Source organism: Neolamprologus brichardi, chromosome 15, assembly GCF_056152115.1.
Source record: "Neolamprologus brichardi isolate AB-2024 chromosome 15, ASM5615211v1, whole genome shotgun sequence".
NCBI classification, from domain to species: Eukaryota; Metazoa; Chordata; class Actinopteri; order Cichliformes; family Cichlidae; genus Neolamprologus; species Neolamprologus brichardi.
This window is the reverse complement of record NC_142118.1, coordinates 20,036,679-20,055,506: the sequence shown is the minus strand read 5'-3', so window position 1 is coordinate 20,055,506 and position 18,828 is coordinate 20,036,679. Positions and strand designations below refer to the sequence as shown.

The 18,828-nt window shown below is 39.7% G+C and overlaps 1 protein-coding gene across 1 annotated transcript; it reads right to left on the bottom strand.

The window, feature by feature from the left end:
• Positions 1–240: 240 nt before the first annotated feature.
• Positions 241–18,692, bottom strand: rfx6 (regulatory factor X, 6). The gene is made up of 20 exons (XM_035908958.2): positions 18,536–18,692; positions 15,432–15,591; positions 12,772–12,895; positions 12,406–12,467; positions 12,203–12,280; positions 11,866–11,893; positions 11,140–11,247; positions 10,925–11,002; positions 10,731–10,844; positions 10,144–10,193; positions 9,275–9,434; positions 9,032–9,176; positions 8,773–8,882; positions 8,094–8,211; positions 6,931–7,053; positions 6,312–6,515; positions 5,126–5,435; positions 4,605–4,969; positions 2,820–3,023; positions 241–625 (listed from the first exon to the last, which is right to left on the bottom strand). The coding sequence occupies exons 1-20, from the start codon at positions 18,690–18,692 to the stop codon at positions 447–449; spliced, it is 2,877 nt and encodes a 958-aa protein (XP_035764851.2). The 3' UTR covers positions 241–446.
• Positions 18,693–18,828: the final 136 nt, after the last annotated feature.

Here is an 18,828-nt window from a genome sequence, read left to right as displayed (position 1 = left end):
TCTTGCACACAGAAAAAACACTGAAGGAACAAAAGCAGTGTTTGCTGTTATTTCCAATCTGGAAAAATTACCAATTAAAAAACACAGTTGTGGATGAAGAAGAAACAACTGTTTCGAGGAGTCTGCGTGTATTTAAATATATTTAAATAAGATTTTTGTTAAATATAAATATCTTTATGTTAGCATAGGTATCAAAGGCTGGCTTCCTGATAAAACTGTTATCAGACATCAACTGTTTTTCATCAGCACTGCATGCTGGAGTGTCCTGGTGGCTGAGTGAAGATTCATACTGTACCTTGCAGCTTGGATGTTTGCTGTAGTGAATTTAGTAGAATCTTACATGTCGTTACCCTTTGTCAGCCCACTGAGCTTGTTGCTTTTTTATAAACCAAACCATCCTACACGGCAGTACTGGCACATACGTCGCTCCATGGATGATGGATCCATCATTGCACTCCTCCTGTCCCCATGAACACAGTGTTGATGGGGGGCAGCGAGGACACCAGGTCCTGGACCTCAGAGGATGCCGTCACACGCTGCTGAGAAAGCAAAGATTCCTGCGAGGTGAACTGAGAGGGAAGTCCAAACATGCAAGGGGCAGATCCCGACGAAGAGAGGGAGTGATCTGAGGAAAAGACAGCAGACGTGTTTCAGTTTCTTACACAGGATATGAAGATGAATCCTCCTTTCTTTGTGTCTTCATGGATTGTTTTTGCTCTTATGAAAATTTCTTTTGCGCTTCAGAGCTTTTCTTTCAATTTCTGATGGCCATTTAAATGGTTTCCTCTGGATCAAAAAGAACACATGATTTAAATCCCTTGCAGTACCTTTATGACCACCAGTGGGGTCATGAGAAGAATCCAACCAGCTCTCATTAACAGAAAGTCAATTACTGCTGTTTTGTTAAAGCTGCTAGCATCTCACAGTTTGTCTTTGTCTGTTGGTGCCATGATGTAGCCAATTTATGGCAACACTAAGATGAGTCTTAGTCTTAGAGCTGTGCGTGATTCTTTATCCAATCACGCACAGCGTTAACTTAGCTTGTTTTTCAGTGTCAGGAGAAACTGGAGCTATAAACTCCACACAGCAGAACTCTAACTAGTGTCCTCTTGTTGTGAGTTAACACACCTAACCACTAAGCTATCATGTTGCTAACAAATAGCACAGTTTCCTTGGTGATACACTAACATAATTTCAGCCAGTGACGTGTAACCAAGCTTCCAAATCTATGAGATGGTGAATGGGGAGAATCCATAGAGAATCACTGCTATACCAGTCTAACAGAGTTTTATGTTTATGCTAAACTGCTGTCAAACTCTGCTGTGCACACCTTCCAACAAACCCACCCTGACGTGGAAGTGGAAGTAGACTTATATTCATGAAGTACAACGGTGCAGCTGAACTGTGCATGACATGTATATTTTACTTTTCTGTGCACTTTATTTGTGTTTATCTAGCGAATTATGAGTTACGTTAATCCTACCAAGTCGTTTCAAGTTGAAGTGGACCTCTGCACATTTTTAGCATGATATTATTTTAGACAGTTAAAAATAATCCTTATTTAGCTTATCCTGGGTCTAGTGTATTCCTTTGGTTTATCCTCTGTCTGAGCTGCTTCAGCTTCCTTCCCAGCAGAGGCTTTGAACAGCCACGGCTGTTGTGAGCCTGAGGTGACCATATGAAGGAGATTCACCGTCACTAAAATCACGATGTTCCAATGGTAGAAAAAAACCTGTCTGAAACAGAGCATTTAGAGCAGGCTGACGTCTGAGCTTGTGGTTCACAGAGATGTTTTGAACATACACTAACCTTGTTATATGTTTTATATGGGGTTTTTTTGTTGTTTGTTTATTTTTTTGCCTGTCCCATTTGGATCTTTAGCCATCAGAATTGTTGTCTGAAGGCCAAGAAAGATGCCAAGCTGATTTACTTTACCAACTGGATCATCATGGCCATTGGTCCATTTGATTGACCTTTGTTATAATTATGTATTTATTGGATTTGATTTTCGGTTGTTACAACACCATCACAATAAACTAGCTAACAGTAGATAACAGTAGATACTAAATATAACATGTTATTGTGCAGCACGCAAGATCGACAGCACACAATGTGCTTTGAGGCAGCAGCCAAGAAAGGTGTAGTTTGTGTCTGTGAACACCCGTGTGTATGCATCTGTGTGCACACCTGTGTGGATCAGCACACTTGTATTCAAAAGGTTTCTCCATGTAACGATCTGCTAGGGAGTGTGGGGAGCCATAGCCCCATCCCCCAGGGCATGAAGCAGGTATGGAGGAGATCCAGGCCCCAGACATCCAGAGGCCCCAGAGTACGAGGACCGAGAGTACGAGGACCCAAGGAGAACCACCACAGGGGAACCGTGCCACCCTCCTGGGAAGAGCTGAGGGGAGCCCCAAACGAGAGGTCACCCAGCAGCCACGGAGCAGAGGCCAGAGGGGGTTGCAGTGACGTGCCCGCGGGTCTGCCGGCAGCCAGCTGTGCCAGAGAGGACCGAGCCTCAGGCCTAGAGCCCAGACCGCCTTCTTATCTGCAGTAGCAGGGAGGCCCCGCATCCCAGACCCCAATCTGACGGCCAGCACCTCCTCCCAGCCCCCCAGCCCCAATGGTTAACAGAACGGGGGTGAGCAGCCTACAGTTTACTAGCACAATAGTTTCTCTCCAAGCTTCTTATTTAGAAAGCACAGCTCCTCTAGCAGCTCACAGTAACAAAAGAAAACCCTCAGATGTCTCCAATGGTGTATCCCTATGAGCCTACTCCCCATCCTGCAAAACTGCTCCCATTACTCCTCTGTGCTCACCTGCTCCGTTTTCTGCCTCACTGTAAAAGGCTCCTGCCGTTTTCCTTCCTGGCTCGTCCAAGATGTTGAGTGGATCGTGGACTTCGGAGTACGTCGAAGGGAAAGGACGCAAACTGCCAACGCTGCTGATGACAGACACATGCTGGTCAACCAGTGATGTCATGCGCTGGCTCTCCAGGTAACTGCTGTTCCCATAATAACCTGCTGAAAGAGAAAAGTGTTTTCCAATGATGTACAGTTTGGTAAGAACCTTTTTTACTTTTTTACTGTGTAAAAAATTGGGTGTGCTTTCCTTGATGGTGCATTTAAAAAGATCCACTACAATTATAGTCACCATCATCCCCCACATTGAGACATCTGGTGTTACTGTGCACAACAGTTATTACAGTTCATTTAAACACATTAAAATCATTGTACATAAAACGCTGGTTCCAAACTTAGGCACCAGGGATGCTCAAGAGGCCAGAAAGATCTGAGTGGAAGAAATCAAATTTACAGTTGATTCACAAAATATCTAAACCCTTTCACTCTGTGCAAACTGTATTTATAACAAGTATGCTTAGTCTTTATCAGTCAGAGTTTAGCCCGATATCCATAAATAGAAATTTTACACTGGATTCTTTCATATCTGGTTTCTGAAGATCAAATCAATCACAGATTTTATATTAAACTCTCTGAGGCATAAAATGTAATTTCCAGTCCTGCAAATGTGTCCATCTGCATATGCTTTTCTATGTGGACAGCAAACAGAGAGGGGCTTTCACCCACCACAAATGTGCAGCCCTTTAAAATCTCATCTGCAAATAGCTGGACAGGGATGATGAATGCATCCATCAAATGCTGCTTGGTTGACAAGTGGGCTGGCATAGGACAGTTCACCAGAGGTGGGAGAGGAGCCAAAAAAACATCAAAGATTTTTTTTTTTTTAAATACAGCAGTGGACATTTTCACTGTTTTTAACACTCAGTTTCACCTCAGCTCTTTGTATGTTATAATGTGGCTCTTCTCCACAGCTAGGTGAAGGACCAAGAGCAGCAAATTCAAGAGTAGCCCACAGACTGCTTGTACCACACATTTTGCGCACTGCCTTCATCTACAAACACTCTCTGCAGGTAGACAGGCAGTCGATGGTTCGCACTCAAGCATAAAACAAGCATCTGTCATCATAGGTGGTTCCCCTGTACTTTGGAGAAGGGCAAAACTGACTTTTTCAGGAAAAAAAATAGCTTTTGATGTCAGTTAGTATGATTATTTTCTTTGAACACTAATTGCCAATATACACACACATTCTAAGCCTGTATTGTCAGAGATAGGATTAGGATCATAGTAGTCACCAATGATGACTTTGACCTCAGACGCTTAAGATGCTCAGACATTATATTCAAGGCATTGCAGTTTATGAGGACCTTAAGTCAGGTACCAGCATCAGCGATCTGCAAAATTGCTATTTTCAACACTGGTATCATGCCAGCACTGTATAGAACTTAAATGAGCATCATAGGGCTGAATATAAAAGCATGACCGCGCACGAGACAAGAAAAACCAATGATAAGAAAATGAGTGGCTTAAGGTTGTTACACACCAAACATTTTGCTAAAATAACAACACGAAAATTTCAAATTTTTCAGATTGAAACTTGACGTGTAATTTCTATACACACCGAGCGTGCTGCATTTTGCAGAAAATCTTCCCTAAAAAAACCTCACATATAAAACATTTGCAGGGATTTTATGCATCCGGTGTTTAAAGACATTTAGACTGAGGCCACAGTTTGGGAATCCTTACCACTTGGTCCTGTGACAGAATATGTCTGTGCCTGACATCCACCACCAGGAAGGTTCAGTCCAGTCTCCACAAAGCCAAACCCCTCAGCTGAATCCAGAATCTGGGCTGCAACCTGAGGGTCAAGTCCCTGTTCACTGTGAGCGGGATCTGAACCTGAAGTGTAGGCAGATGAGGGCCGGACTGCAGAAGCATAGGGTGCCAGAGAGCAGTTAGTGCTGCTGGATGAGTGATGGACAGGAGCAGGTTGATGATTGTAGAACACGTTTTTATTCAGGTGCTGATCGTTAAAGGAGGGGTACCGAGACAGGTGACAGGCAAGAGATGAAGCTTGAGACTGAACCGAAGCCAGACACTGATTCTGAGGCCTGGAACACAAATTAAAATTATTTTGGCAGAAAGTTTAAACAGAACTGTCAATAAAAGTTTGTTGTAGCTCATGACTTAATGGTAATTATCAGATTTGTTCCAATGCAGGTAAATAAATAAAATGCAAAATACCAAATAAAATGAATGAAACTGACCTGAGAGCAGATTGGTAGTTTGGGGTTGACGAGTTGCTGGCTGGAGGAAAATAACCGGAGGTGGTTTGAGGTAAACAATGGTACAGGGTCTCCGTGTATGAAGAGCAGGGGCTGGGCTGGGTCATAGCACTGAGAGATGAAAGGCAGGAGGAAGAAGAGGAGGAGCAGGTGGTGGAAGAAGAAGAGGACATCAGGGGCCTTCCTGCCATGGGCCCCTGATTGATGACAGAACCTCTGTGAACTAATCCCGCTGGAGAGATTGGGGGGGTCATGAGGGGGCCGCTGACCTGAGAGAAGTCCATCTGAGGACCTGATTGTGGATGAAGAGGGATACGACACTTAGAGGCCTAAAGAAACCAACATCAGACATATGCTTACAGGAGTTTTAAAAGTTTTTGGTAACAAAACAAAGAACTCAGAGTTAAGACCGAGAGGCTTTGTTATGTAACCTTTACAGTAACATCACAAGCTTCTAACACATTAAAGTGACAACAACCCGGAACCTTGGTTATCTATCATAACCCCGTGTGTCTGAGGGCTGGATGTTGCATTAGCTCATCTGGTGGAAAAGAGTGCTACTCAGAAAAAAGCTAACCTTATGATAGATTGCACTTTTGTTCAGCATCACCATCAAGACTTTTCAGCATTTTTATGATGAGTGCATGCTTCCCTAAAACATACCTCAAGTTAGAGGTGAGCTTGTTTACACGGACCTGTTAAAACATTGTTTTATTCAACTGAGCAGGAGTGCAGGATACACTAGTACATCAGTGGGCTGATATTTTTGGGGGACACCTGATATGACATCTGCTTTATTTTCACTATATGAATAATTTTGTATTTGTAATTGTCCATAATTAAGTACAACTGTTCTAGTTCACTTTAGCACTTTAATTATGTATCCATCAAAATGTACCCAAAAAGCCTAAACTTCTGCTCATTTGAGGATTTACAGAAGACTTAATGATAGCAGATGTCCCTGAAGGGAAGAGCAGCCAAATTTAAATTACGTATGATTCCTGTTTTTTAAACATAAAGCTGTCAAAACCTTCGATTACAATTCGTATTGTATCGCTGATTATTGTTTTTTGATTAACCCAAAAGACCACAGATTAAAACATATTTTATATGATAGTAGAAAACATTTTTTAATGTGACAGAAAATCCGAAATGTCTTTTCTTTTACCAGAAACTGTGAAGCCAGAGGTTTCAGTCCCCTGATAGATGACAGTTTTTCCCTCCAGGCTTTGCTGATTGGTGGACAGAGACATGTAGGCGTGTTCTCCCAGAGACTCGTTCTTTACCGGCTGGTCTGTGGCAGCAGTGGCCTTGCTGCGATTTGCCAGGAAGCAGGAACTGGGCGAGGCCATGAACGCCGCTTTACTGGCATCTGAAAGTGATGTGAATAACATGAGGAACCTCTGATAATAATCTGGGTGTTTAAATGTATTACACCGCACACGGGTCATGAAACTAAAACATACATGAACATGAGTCTCATGTTTATATAAGATATCTGAGGTTAGAAACTTCCTTATTGCTCTCTAATTTTATTTTATCACACATTAATACATGTAAATTCATTATTAATGTACTAAAACATATATTAATTCTATTTTTACTGTACTGTAGGACGTTCTGCATAAAAAGCTGGTACCCCAGGTTGTTTTTTTTTTAATCTACATCCAGGTTTCGATTCATCTATTTACTACATCCATAATAATTACGCTCTTTAAACAGTAGTGGACCTGCAGTCAATTTGAGTTAATTATGGATCTCTGAGCAGCTGAAATGATGCTTGATACCTGCATTTTTCATGTATTTGTCCAGCAGGTTCTGAAGGTCCTGCTCTTTGTCGTTGTTGAACTGAGTCTCCAGAGCCAACAGGATGTACTCGTCCAACAGCATCCTGATCAGATGGAAGGAACCTGTTGCAACACAAACACTTTATGTATCTACAAATATACCACAGTCCAAAAGCTCTGCGACTTCAGCTGAGTGCCTGCGTCATGCTTTTTCTCTATCTGCTGTGTGATCTTTAAAATCAATCTGCTCTCTGTTTGACCTGCAGAGTCACAGATTCAGCTGGACTTTAAAACAGAGAGGGAGAACGAACTACCAAATGGTCAGTGTTTATTCACACACACACACACACACACACCCCTGCACAGTGTTTAAACAGAGAGCACACGACCTACAGATAAGACTGTGTGTAATCAAGGCAAGTCTGGCCATTACAATTTATGATGCTATTGTAGCAATCTGCTCAGAGCTAGCTTGTATTAGACCTGTGTGTGTGTGTGTTTGTGTGTGTGTGTGTGTGTAGATTCACTAATGGACAAGAAAGCAGTGGCAAATTCATATCTGAGCAGCACAAATATTACAAATATCATGAGCGATATGTAAACAACAAAAGACATTTAACTGGACCTATTAAAGCTTTTCCTTATTTCCTCGCATAAATAGAACTGTGCAAAACTCTTGAGTCATTTCTCATTCCTTTATATTTTGCTTCAAAGGACATAGACGGTTTTCTAGGGGAATTTTTAAGCAACAGTTAAGCTTGAGCAACAGTTCTCCAGACTTTCTGAAGATGCCTCAAAGTTTTTCTTTGGACATTGGCTGCTTTTTCACTCATTTCCATTCCTCTTACCTGAACATTTTTCCAAGCAAAACATAAAGAAATAAAGAAATGTCTCAAGACTTTTGCACAGTCCTGTATATACTAATAAAAAAGGCGGCTACTCATATTAAACATGGCAAAAAGCTTATAATAATAAGATCAGCATATGTACAAATAACCCTGGTGGTTAAAAGCTCAGACTTCAGGCAGTTTTTTGTACACCCTGGTGTGCGTCTGCGGAGGAGAGCATCTGTAAAGCTTCCTTATCCCCTTGCTGTGAAATTTACACTCACTGTCATTTTAAATTAACTATCAGGTGTGAGCGAACTTCTCGGATGTTCTTACCAAAGCTAGAAGCATTGTTGAGTGTGAGCGTGTGCATCACTCTGGCACCAAAGAAACTCCACCTGAGGAGGAAATCCTGAGCGCGCTTCTTCACTGACCGGCCGCTCTGTTTACCAGGCTGATCGAAACACAAAGAGAGAAAAAACAGTCCTCTGGTTTCATGGCAGGACCACAAGGCAGTATATAAAAGATGGACATGGCTTCGTGGTTTGACAAGTTAATTTGGAAGTGCCTTGAACACTTCCCTGGTGGTCTTTGTGCCAGCAGTGGGCGCATCCTGTGGTTTCAAAAAGTTAATGTGAAAATGGCCTTCTGGTATCACTATCTAAGACTGCAGTAAAGACTATCTAGAGGAATTCATGATGTAAACAGTTGGTTTGGAGTCTTAACAAACAAATCGTAATGTTCATTTTTTAAATTCTGATGTCTATTCATGTCCAGGAGGAGGATAAAACAGGGTTTACTTTGGGCCTAACTACTGTATGACAGTACAGTAGCAACTACTGCTCGCTTGTCATGACTGTTTTCAAATCACAAAAATGGCAATGTAAAAATGCTCAAGGCTTCACAACTTGACCTCACTAACCAAAGAGTGATGTCACGATGGCTATATTCTTCTTTGAAATGCAGTCTTTGGTATCCACACAAATACAGGGACACTCAGGTGAACAGCTTTTACCTTGATGACTTTATGCTCCACCACAGAGTCCAACCACTCGATGAAGGACTCCACTGTGGCGTTTTTTCTCAGCAGCTCCTTCAGCTCCTGAAAGACTGTAATAGAGTCATCTAGGCAAACAAAGGAAATAAAGAAAGGAGAGAACAGGAAGAGAAAAGTTATTCCTAACAGGAGGTTCTCATTTTCAGTGTAACAACAGAAACTGTACAAAAGTACAAATCATTTTAAATATGAGGCCAATGTTGTGCTTGAATCTTACACTCAGAGTAGACATCCGGGTCTTGATCTCCATTAACGGTTACGCTGAGAAGAGGCTGCGAGCTAATGCTGCTAAGATCCACATTGTCGATATCCAGCACCATACTGGTCACTACAGCCTGGTCGAAAAGCGCCGGGCGTGCTATCTGGATTAACGGAAAGAGAAGAAAAAAACTCCAGAAGTTTTTAGCATGCTTGTTTTAAGATGCTGGTGTACACTGTCTTCTGTTGTATAATGTTATACCTGCGCCAGGTGTAGGAATGAGGTCTGTCTCTTCAGGGATGAAACAAAGCGGCGTGCTATGGGAAGCTTCTTGGCTGCGAGGCATTCGGGGAGGTTTTCCAGCGAGGAGGCCAGCCAGTGCTCCCAGTGTTTGGCAAAGTTGCGGATATCTGCCAACAGACTGGAAACAGAAACATCCTCAATGTGTAGATTTGCTGATTTTTAAAAATCTCTGTCGGACTATTTTAAAATGTAACAGCTACATCCCGTGTCTCTACAGTTTAAAAAAGGATATTTCTAGGATCCAGGCTGTCTTGAGGAAAGTTTAAGATAAGATAAGACTTCATTGATCCCACACAGGGGAAATTTGTGCTTTACCACAGCTCAGGTACAGCTAGCAGAAGAATACAAAGAGTAAACCAAGAATATAAAGTCAAGAAATACAAAATAAATAATATAATATACAATACAATACAATATATACAACAGTAGCTGAGGTTCTATGTACACGCATACACAGTATATGTGTATATAAGGTTTGTGGAAGTATGCAAGTAATAAATTTCAACTATTATACTTCTAGTATTACCATGTAAGCAATAGATATCTATAAGTATAGACATGTACATGCACACACACGTACAAATACACATACATCCATACCCACTAAATATACATATATTTACACATATACATGCACATGTCCATACTTATATATGATGCAATTTGCATGAACTGGTGACCGTGGATGACCAATGAATCCATTTTGAGTTATTTTGCATCATTTTACATTATTTTGCATTTTATAAAAATATTACAAACCTTGTTTGTTTGCTTGTTTTTCAAAAGTACATCAGATGAACATTACAAGCACAGCTGAAGTTACAAACCTTTCAGGCATTTCCTGCATTGTGGCAGGAATCAGAACATCTGTTAAAACCTGAGAAAACAAAAGACAAATTACAAGAGAACAACAGGGAGACGATTTAAATGTTTATAGAAGACTCCTCTCCTTCTTGCTCAGGGATGTTAATGAGACTTTTTTTCTGTAACCGGAAGGTCGCCGGTTCGATCCCCGGCCTCTCTGTCCTGGTCGTTGTGTCCTTGGGCAAGACACTTCACCTACCGCCTACTGGTGTTGGCCAGAGGGGCCGATGGCGCGATATGGCAGCCTCGCTTCTGTCAGTCTGCCCCAGGGCAGCTGTGGCTACAACTGTAGCTGCCTCCACCAGTGTGTGAATGTGTGTGTGAATGAATAGTGGCATTGTAAAGCGCTTTGGGTGCCTTAAAAAGCGCTATATAAATCCAATCCATTATTATTATTTTAACTCATGCTAAGCTACTCTAATAGAGTCCAAGAAAAAAGAACTATGTTATAGTAAATAAGCAAAATCAATACTTTCAAAATGCTTGAGAAACATTCCAGCTTTCACAAATAATAAACTGTCAAAATAAAAAAGAGATTTTTTATTACAACCTTATAGAGAATGGAGTCACAGACACAGAAGATGTCGACTATAACGGGGTTTTCCAGCAGCGGCAACAGATGGTCCGGCATTCCCTGCCAGAAATGGAGCAGAAAATTCTGGATCTGAAAGAAAGATTATTCGAAGAGCTTACTCAGCTTGAAGTCATGTTTAAATTTATATATTTAAAGTCATTTAAACAAACCTCCTCAAAATTGACATTTATGGCATTATCCAGGATGCACTGGCAGTGTGTTTTATACATCATAATCAGAGTGTCCACCTGAAGAATAAAAAATTAAGTTACCAGACTTGAAACAGTAACCGAATCAACTACTTTAACTAGAATACTCTATATTGTTGGGGGTAATTACATAATTATGTGTGCTATATTTTATAGAAAGCGATTCATCAGCAAACCTTTTCTCTGGAAATGTTTCCTTGCAGGAGAAGATGCTGGGCGCTGGGGAAGTCTGGGAGCAGCGTTCCAGTTTTAGAGCTCAAAGAGTATTTCCTGGTGAAGCCACCCTGCAAAATATATTACAGAAGACATTAAATGGTCTGTATTTGTATAGCGCTTTACTTGGTCCTAAGGACCCCAAAGCGCTTTACACAATCATCCACCCATTCACACACACACTGGTGATGGTAAGCTACATTGTAGCCACAGCTGCCCTGGGGCGCACTGGCAGAGGCAAAGCTGCCGGACACTGGCGCCACCGGGCCCTCTGACCACCACCAGTAGGCAACGGGTGAAGTGTCTTGCCCAAGGACACAACGACCGAGACTGTCGGAGCCGGGGCTTGAACCGGCAACCTTCCGATTACAAGACAAACGCCCAACTCTTGAGCCACGATCGCCCCATATATTACATTTACTGAAAAGTTTTTATTGTGATTTGAAACTATGAATTTATTAATATGTCAGTGATGTTGCTTTATAAAACTACTTTAATGAGTTCAGTGAACTCACAGCAGTTCTGTCACAGAGCTTAATATGGTTAATGAAGCCTAAATTAATAAAACTTATATTTCTGATTTATTTATGTTTAGTTTATCATAATAAAAAAAGACAAATTCCTCTAAATTCCTGTGTAATATGTTTATAATATGCTTTTCAATAATTGACATTAAAAGTGAATATTACCTCATTTTTGAGCTTGCTCCCTGAAAACCTGTCATCAAAGCAGAATTATTTGGATTTTACATTCAGATGGAAGTTTTTTTCAAAATTCAGAAAAGTGTGAATTTGATCAAATAAAATAAGAACAAAACAATAAATGCAAACATAGCAACGGTATTATTTGACATCCAGAGATGATCTTGTTTATACATTATTCAGAATCTCCTAATAGAATACTAATGGACACAGTAAACTGGTGGAAAAATCAGGTAATGTAAAGAAATGAAAGCTTCTGTAGATGTAAGGAGAACAGTGCGTGATTGTTGGAATAAGGGAATTGGTGAGAAGCTTTTAAAGGTACCTGGTCAAACCTTTTCCAGAATAAACAGAGTGATAGTAAGCGCTGCTCTCTTTGATGCCGATTCCATAGTAATGATATCTTTAAAAAATAAAATAGGTAATAATGTCAAACACTAACCAAACCTTTATTGAAGGAAATGCTGTTATGTTGTGTTGTATTATTTATTCATTGTGTGTCGCATTAGAAGGTAAATGTTGCATTACTTGGAGTGTCCTCTGGTGCCGAGTCTTCTTGTTGTCAGGAGAGGAAACTTCTGTCGGATTGTCTGAGAAGGTGAAATCTTTTGGTAAGATCAATCACAAGTTCATTTTCACAAAACTACTGTTTTTATGTCAGATTTTAATGTTGTAATTCATTAAATCAATCAACAGTCTACAGTGACTTTATAATACATGTAATGTGTATAAACCGGATGTGTAGGGTTTGTAAGAAGGTGCCTTTAAGGTTTAGTAAGTAAAAGCTGGGACTTCTAAGTTTTTTTAAAGACATAAAATAAGTGAAAGAACCGTATCTTTAACTAAACAGTGCATAAAACACATGAAGAGAATAAATGAGAATACACCTCACACCTTTCCAAATGTAGCAGCACAGGCCGGCTCCAGCTTCTCTTTCCTGCAGAAGTCCAGATAGTGGGCATAGAGGATGCATCGAGGCAGACACACTCCTTCACACACTATGTAATTCTCCTCCAGCCTGGTCACACACAAAATCTCTCTTATAGAGTTATCAGAACAACGCTTGAAACGTTCACTGATTGCAGCATATTCAAATAAAGCTCTGGCTCAATAACAAAGAGGAAAAAAACAGTAATCTAAAATGTTAGATCCAGATACACTGAACAAAAAGTACAGCTTTATTGGGACCTATAAGATAATAGTGCATGAAAAAAAGTCAAAAGAGCAGGAAGAATTTAATATGAAGCATGTAGAATAGAAAAAGTAAGAGTACTAATACCACTCCTGATGGCTGTTTTTAGTGCATGGACCCTGTGCACGAGAAAATGCTAACTTCCTGGTTTGAGACTGGATGTGGGGTTGTACATTTCCGGTAGCTTTACTTTGCGGTCAATCGCTACTGCGAAGATATACTCCAAAATTGATGTCCAAAACTCGAAAACGGAACGATCGCGTTAAGTTACAAAGAGCAGAAGGTGGGAACACTCACCACTGTTGTGTCATAAAAATCTAATGATCAATTTTGACGTTTAAAGAGTTTAGATCGATCGGTTGTTTACATCACTAAACACAAGCAGAACTGCAGCAGAAGACACATCGTCCACATTCAGAAGCACATCTCTGTATAGTGACTGGTCTTATGATTTAAACAGGCAAATGTTCAGCATTCAAACTACAGGTGAAGAATAGTCAAACCAGGTGTTTTCCCCGTTATGTCGATATCAGCTAGTCAAGTACACACCTACACAGCATGTTAACAAACCGTGAAAAAAAGCCACACAAAAAATCAATGATTGCTGGTAACGGTTTCTATACATTAGTATTTACGAAGGGTATGTTGTGACTTACCTTCAAAATTACAGCGGTCCCTCGCTATAACGCGGTTCACCTTTCACCTCGCTGTTTCGCAGATTTTTAGTGCAAGTTTGCATGCTTATTTACGTCCTGCGTCCTGATCGCTGCAGACGATCTCCTCCGTCTCTCCTGTACAGTACAGAATCGCTGCATCTATCGCTAGCAGTGTGACTCTGAAGTGCAGTGCTGTATGTCCACGATGTACACGAAACGTTTTGCACCGTCAAAAAATAAAATTGGCTACTTGATTGCACATATTGCTGGTTATTTTTAGAACATAACACCCGCGATAAACGACGGACAGCTGAGAAATATAACGTTTGAATCCATTTTCTCTTTTCCCCTGAGGCGTGGGGGGAAAATATTGACAAGTCGATGAACATCATTTACAGATATATTGGGTAAATGCCCGAGACATCTATAGAAATGTGAATCGCCGCTTTATTTATTTATTTGCTTAACTTGTTTTGGACCGTAAACAGGGCGCGAATAGGATACCGGAAACAAACGTCCCCACAGGAGTTTCCGCACCGGAAGTAGCATATGCTAACGTGCACATAGTCCATTGCAAATAATAGTAAATCTTTTCATGAGGAATTTCTTCTGATGTCTTACTGTGTTATGTGAAGGCTGTGTGCACGCAGGGGTGGTGACATGAAGGACCAAAATGCAGACTCACGGAAATCAAAGGTGAACTTAAATACAGCTTTAAACTCAAAAAAACAACAAAACTGAGTATCCAAAAATAAACTTACACGAACAGACTGACAGAACACACAGCTAGATAAACGGTAGATCGCAACAATGACAAACTGAAACACAGGGCTTAAATACATAGAGGGAGCAATCAGGGAATGGACAACAGGAGGGAAACACAGCTGGGGCAAATCAGAGCTGACGAGACAAGGAAGCGTAAACTGAACACACTGAGATAAGACAGAGACCTTCAAAGTAAAACAGGAAACACATAACACAGACTGAACAAAAGACACAGACTCACATGCAGGCACTACAACAGAGGGAACAGAGATGTGGGACCAGGGCAGACACAGACACTGACTGGACACGGGGATATAGCAGACAGGGGAGACAGCAACTAAGGATTATACAGAGACAAACCATAAGACATGACTCTAACGAAAACCCAAAGACTAGAAATTATAAATAATATAATAAACTCAAAAACCCTGGGTCAACGACCCAGGCATCTTAACATACTGAACCTTTTTCTTACTTAACTGATTGTTTGGTTTTGGAAAAAAAAAAATCATCCCAAAGGAAAATTGTTTGAATCAAACAAGAATTTTGTACATGTGAGAAACTGGGAATATGTAAGATTATGTTTATATCAAGTATCATGTTTTATAATGTTATTTTTATAAAGCACTGTAGAATAGCGAAGAAGAAGTATAGCGGAGTCCCACAGGGATCAGCTTTAGGCCCTGCGCTGTTTACTCCATATAAAGGAGATATTTCTATCATCCAAATAAGTGCTGTTTATTATTATGCATCTTATATTCTACTGCTCAGACCCATAGAGATAGCTCAGTAGGTAAAAGTGGTCGCCTCATGATCAGAAGGTCAGTGGTTTGAATCCACTGAACGGCTACCCTGAGAGGGATAGATAGAGGGATAAACACGGCCACAACCAACATTAGTAGGTAGTTAGTGTTCATACTGTGTGTCACTAATACTCTTACCACTGCAGTGTGAGCTGGGTCTGTTTTTTCTTGTCCTTGATGATCTGACTGATGGTCTTCCTGGAGGAAGGAATACTCTGTTTGATGCTCAGGTCTGAGTTCAAGTCCACCAGGTCTTGATCTTCCTCAGACGACGGCGTCTCATTACTTTCCTCCGCTTCTGATACAAACAAATACAGGGCAGAGTGGCATAAGGTGAAAAATGTATACCATAATTTGCATATACTGTATACTATAGTCATAATACATAAGATATCTACAAAAAGATACCAGTACTCAAATTATCACTGAACATAAAAAAGTGGTTTTAATTTTCATTAATTGCAAATATACAGAATCTCTTTTACTTTAAGGTTTTAGCTGTTTGATAAGAAGGACTGAGTTAGTCTTGCATTTAGTCTTTTAATAACACATCGACTCTGCTCCCCTTTGTAAGAGCTTCATTTTATTCGTTATTACTGTAGGTATTGTTGCAGAGCAATTCTGAAGATGGGTCAGCAAATCGTCTGGTCTTCTGCTATAATGTTTAACAAATCTGAATATGCCCCAAACAAAACAATAAATAAATAAAAGGTAAAGAAGAGTTGTGTTAGATTTAATCTCAGTCTGCAGAAAATTAAGTTTAAGTTAAAATTTATAATGAGCCCAACACCACCTCCTCGTCCATCCTAACAGCGAGCTTAAAGGATGAAAACACTGTAAAAATATCCTGTGACTATTAACTGTCAGGACCTTGAATCAGTTGATTTCCTGTATATCTGAGGTGCTGTCTGAACATAGTTATTACTTTTCTTCACTAATGAAATATCGTTCATGCAATTCTATGATTTATTTCAGTTCCAGTATTTCATCTTATCCTTGCTTCAAGGCTTTCCTTGTAAAATCTCTTTTTTTTTTTAATCCACACTGGTTCTTGATGGAAATGAGGACAGTTTTCTTATTTCCAGCCTTAAGAAGGTGATTTTCTGTCATCATTTCTCAGATGATGTGTTTGCTGATGTGTACACAGTAAACCATAAATTACATGAGGAATTTTAAAGCAAATCAAATAATAAACTGTTACTTTCTGAAGCGCAGCAAAGCAGCCTTTCAAAGACATTTACTGTAACTGCATCTTGACTTGTTATTGTCCTCAGTGGGGACGTTTTAATTGCTTTTTGAAGGATTTTTTTTCTAAAGAATCTTTTTCTCAACAAGCAAGAACAAAGGACACTCCAGAGGAAGAAAAGAAACAAACCTGAATACTTTTAATGCCAGACTGTAGCTGTAAAGACGGAAAACAGAAAGAATGAAAGAAGATGATCACTATAGCTAATCATAACAAGGCAAACGGTTTAGAAAGCCAAAACAAATGTATGACTACTCAGTCAAAACAACACAGTGCAGGTTATGTTAGATATGATGACACTGTTTATGTTTAGAACGATCCTTTAGGAGTTCATACAACAACATCTCCAAACTGGATAGCAGAGTTTTATGATAGAAAGCAGGTAGACGTTAAAGAAAAGCGAAAAACAATAGTTCACTATATAGTAAGTGAAACGACTAGTACTGGTTAAAAAAATTAAAGTAATAAAGCATAATAAAAATAGATTTTAATCTTCACACTTATTCTAAATAGTGTGTGTTTTAAGCACTATTTTTGGAGGCACAGAGGATTCATTCACTTACTTGGAGGGATTTTACATCACACAGTTTTTTGGTTAAATAATGCCTGTAATTGAATCTCACATAGCTTGTGGTGTACCGCAAGGTTCAATTGTAGGTCCTGTTTTATTCTCTATTTATATTATTTCATTCGACCAAATTATGCACCACAACCTCTCTTTTCATTGATGCAAAGACAACACAGAGCCTAGGTTACCCAAAGATCCTGAGTGTTTTCAACCCCACCAAGCCTGTTAGTTCCCTTGGCCCTTTGTGAATGAATATAAAGCCTGCTGACAGAAGGTTTGAGGTTAGAGGTTTGGTTTGACTCATCTTAGCCTTGAACACACATGAAAACAGTTGTCCAGGTTTGATTCCTCCAAAAATAATCTCTAGAATAAAATCAGTTAATTTCTTTCTTTTCTTTCTTCTATCTCAAGGCTTGACAGCAACCTCTTCTCTCACACCTCCAACCTCAGAATGTTTTAGTTCATGTTCGTGGTGACTAGACACTATTGCATCGTTCATATGCTTTTAATTTTCTACTATTTAAAGCACACATAGGTCCAAACTCAAGGTGGATATCAGAAACCAAATACTGTATAAACCGCAGATTCTCAGGTAAAAACCTTCCAGCTGTCCCACAGTCAAGATTTCCATGTTCATTTCCATGAAGAACTCTATATTCTGAAATAACCTGCTTAACAAGGTTTGGAAAAATAAAAATCTAAATTAAAAAATGACTTTTAAAAACTAATTGTTATTATAAACTTTCTCACTCTTTTATAATGTGATGTTGCCTTTCAGATGCTTTTATTTAGGTCTTTTTTGTTTTCTGGTTATCATCTCTCCATTATGTTGGGTATTATTTCCATTTCTTGCTGTTTGTCTTTTGTTGGTTTGTTTTCCTACTGTTTAATTGGATCTCTACTTTAACTTCAATGTGTCTGATTTGTTTTATCTTAACATCTGAGGCTTTCTGCTTGAGTTAACTTGATTTTTCACATTTGCTAAACCCAAAATCTCCTAAATAAATAAAGGTGACTTGTTTTTCACGAAGGATATTCATCCTGAGTCAAAAAATTCTGTTGAACTCTGTAAAACCAGAAGAAAAGTTCATATCTAGTCAGTGCAAAATGAAAATAATGGGAAAAGACTGCTGAAGATGATTGTTGTTGAGCTTAATTCCTTACTATATCCTCTTTTCCTTTTGTTCTTATCATCATTATTACATGTGAACACATATAATAATGTGTGGCTCTGAGAAGTTTGTAAAGTAACCAAACACAAGAGAGTGTGTTTTACCAGAGCTGAAGTGAAAATGAGTCAAAAGGAACATGCGTAAAGATTCTGATTGAAGCATATAAACAAAACAAAAAAACCTGAGAAATTTTACATAAAATCAAGGATAAACAGTTTGAACCTCCAGCATTAACTGAACGTGGCTGCTTTGTTACCTGATTTAATTCCACAGTCGTCGTCCTGATGAAAGTGTGTCTGCCCGTTAAAGTCTGAGCATGTTTCCTTTGGCGAGTTGCACAATGTTCTGGTTAAAGAGCGAATAAGAAACACGCCGTCTCTGGTTGAACTTTCACTGCTGCGTTTCATCGGCATTGTGTAAGAAAAAGAAAAGAAGTAAAAGAAAAAAGTGAAGTTAGTCTGCTGTGTGAAAAAATCCTCAGACACCAAATAAATCCTTAAGCGCTGTGTGCTATTCCCTCCATCACACAAGTCCAGAAAGAGATTAGAT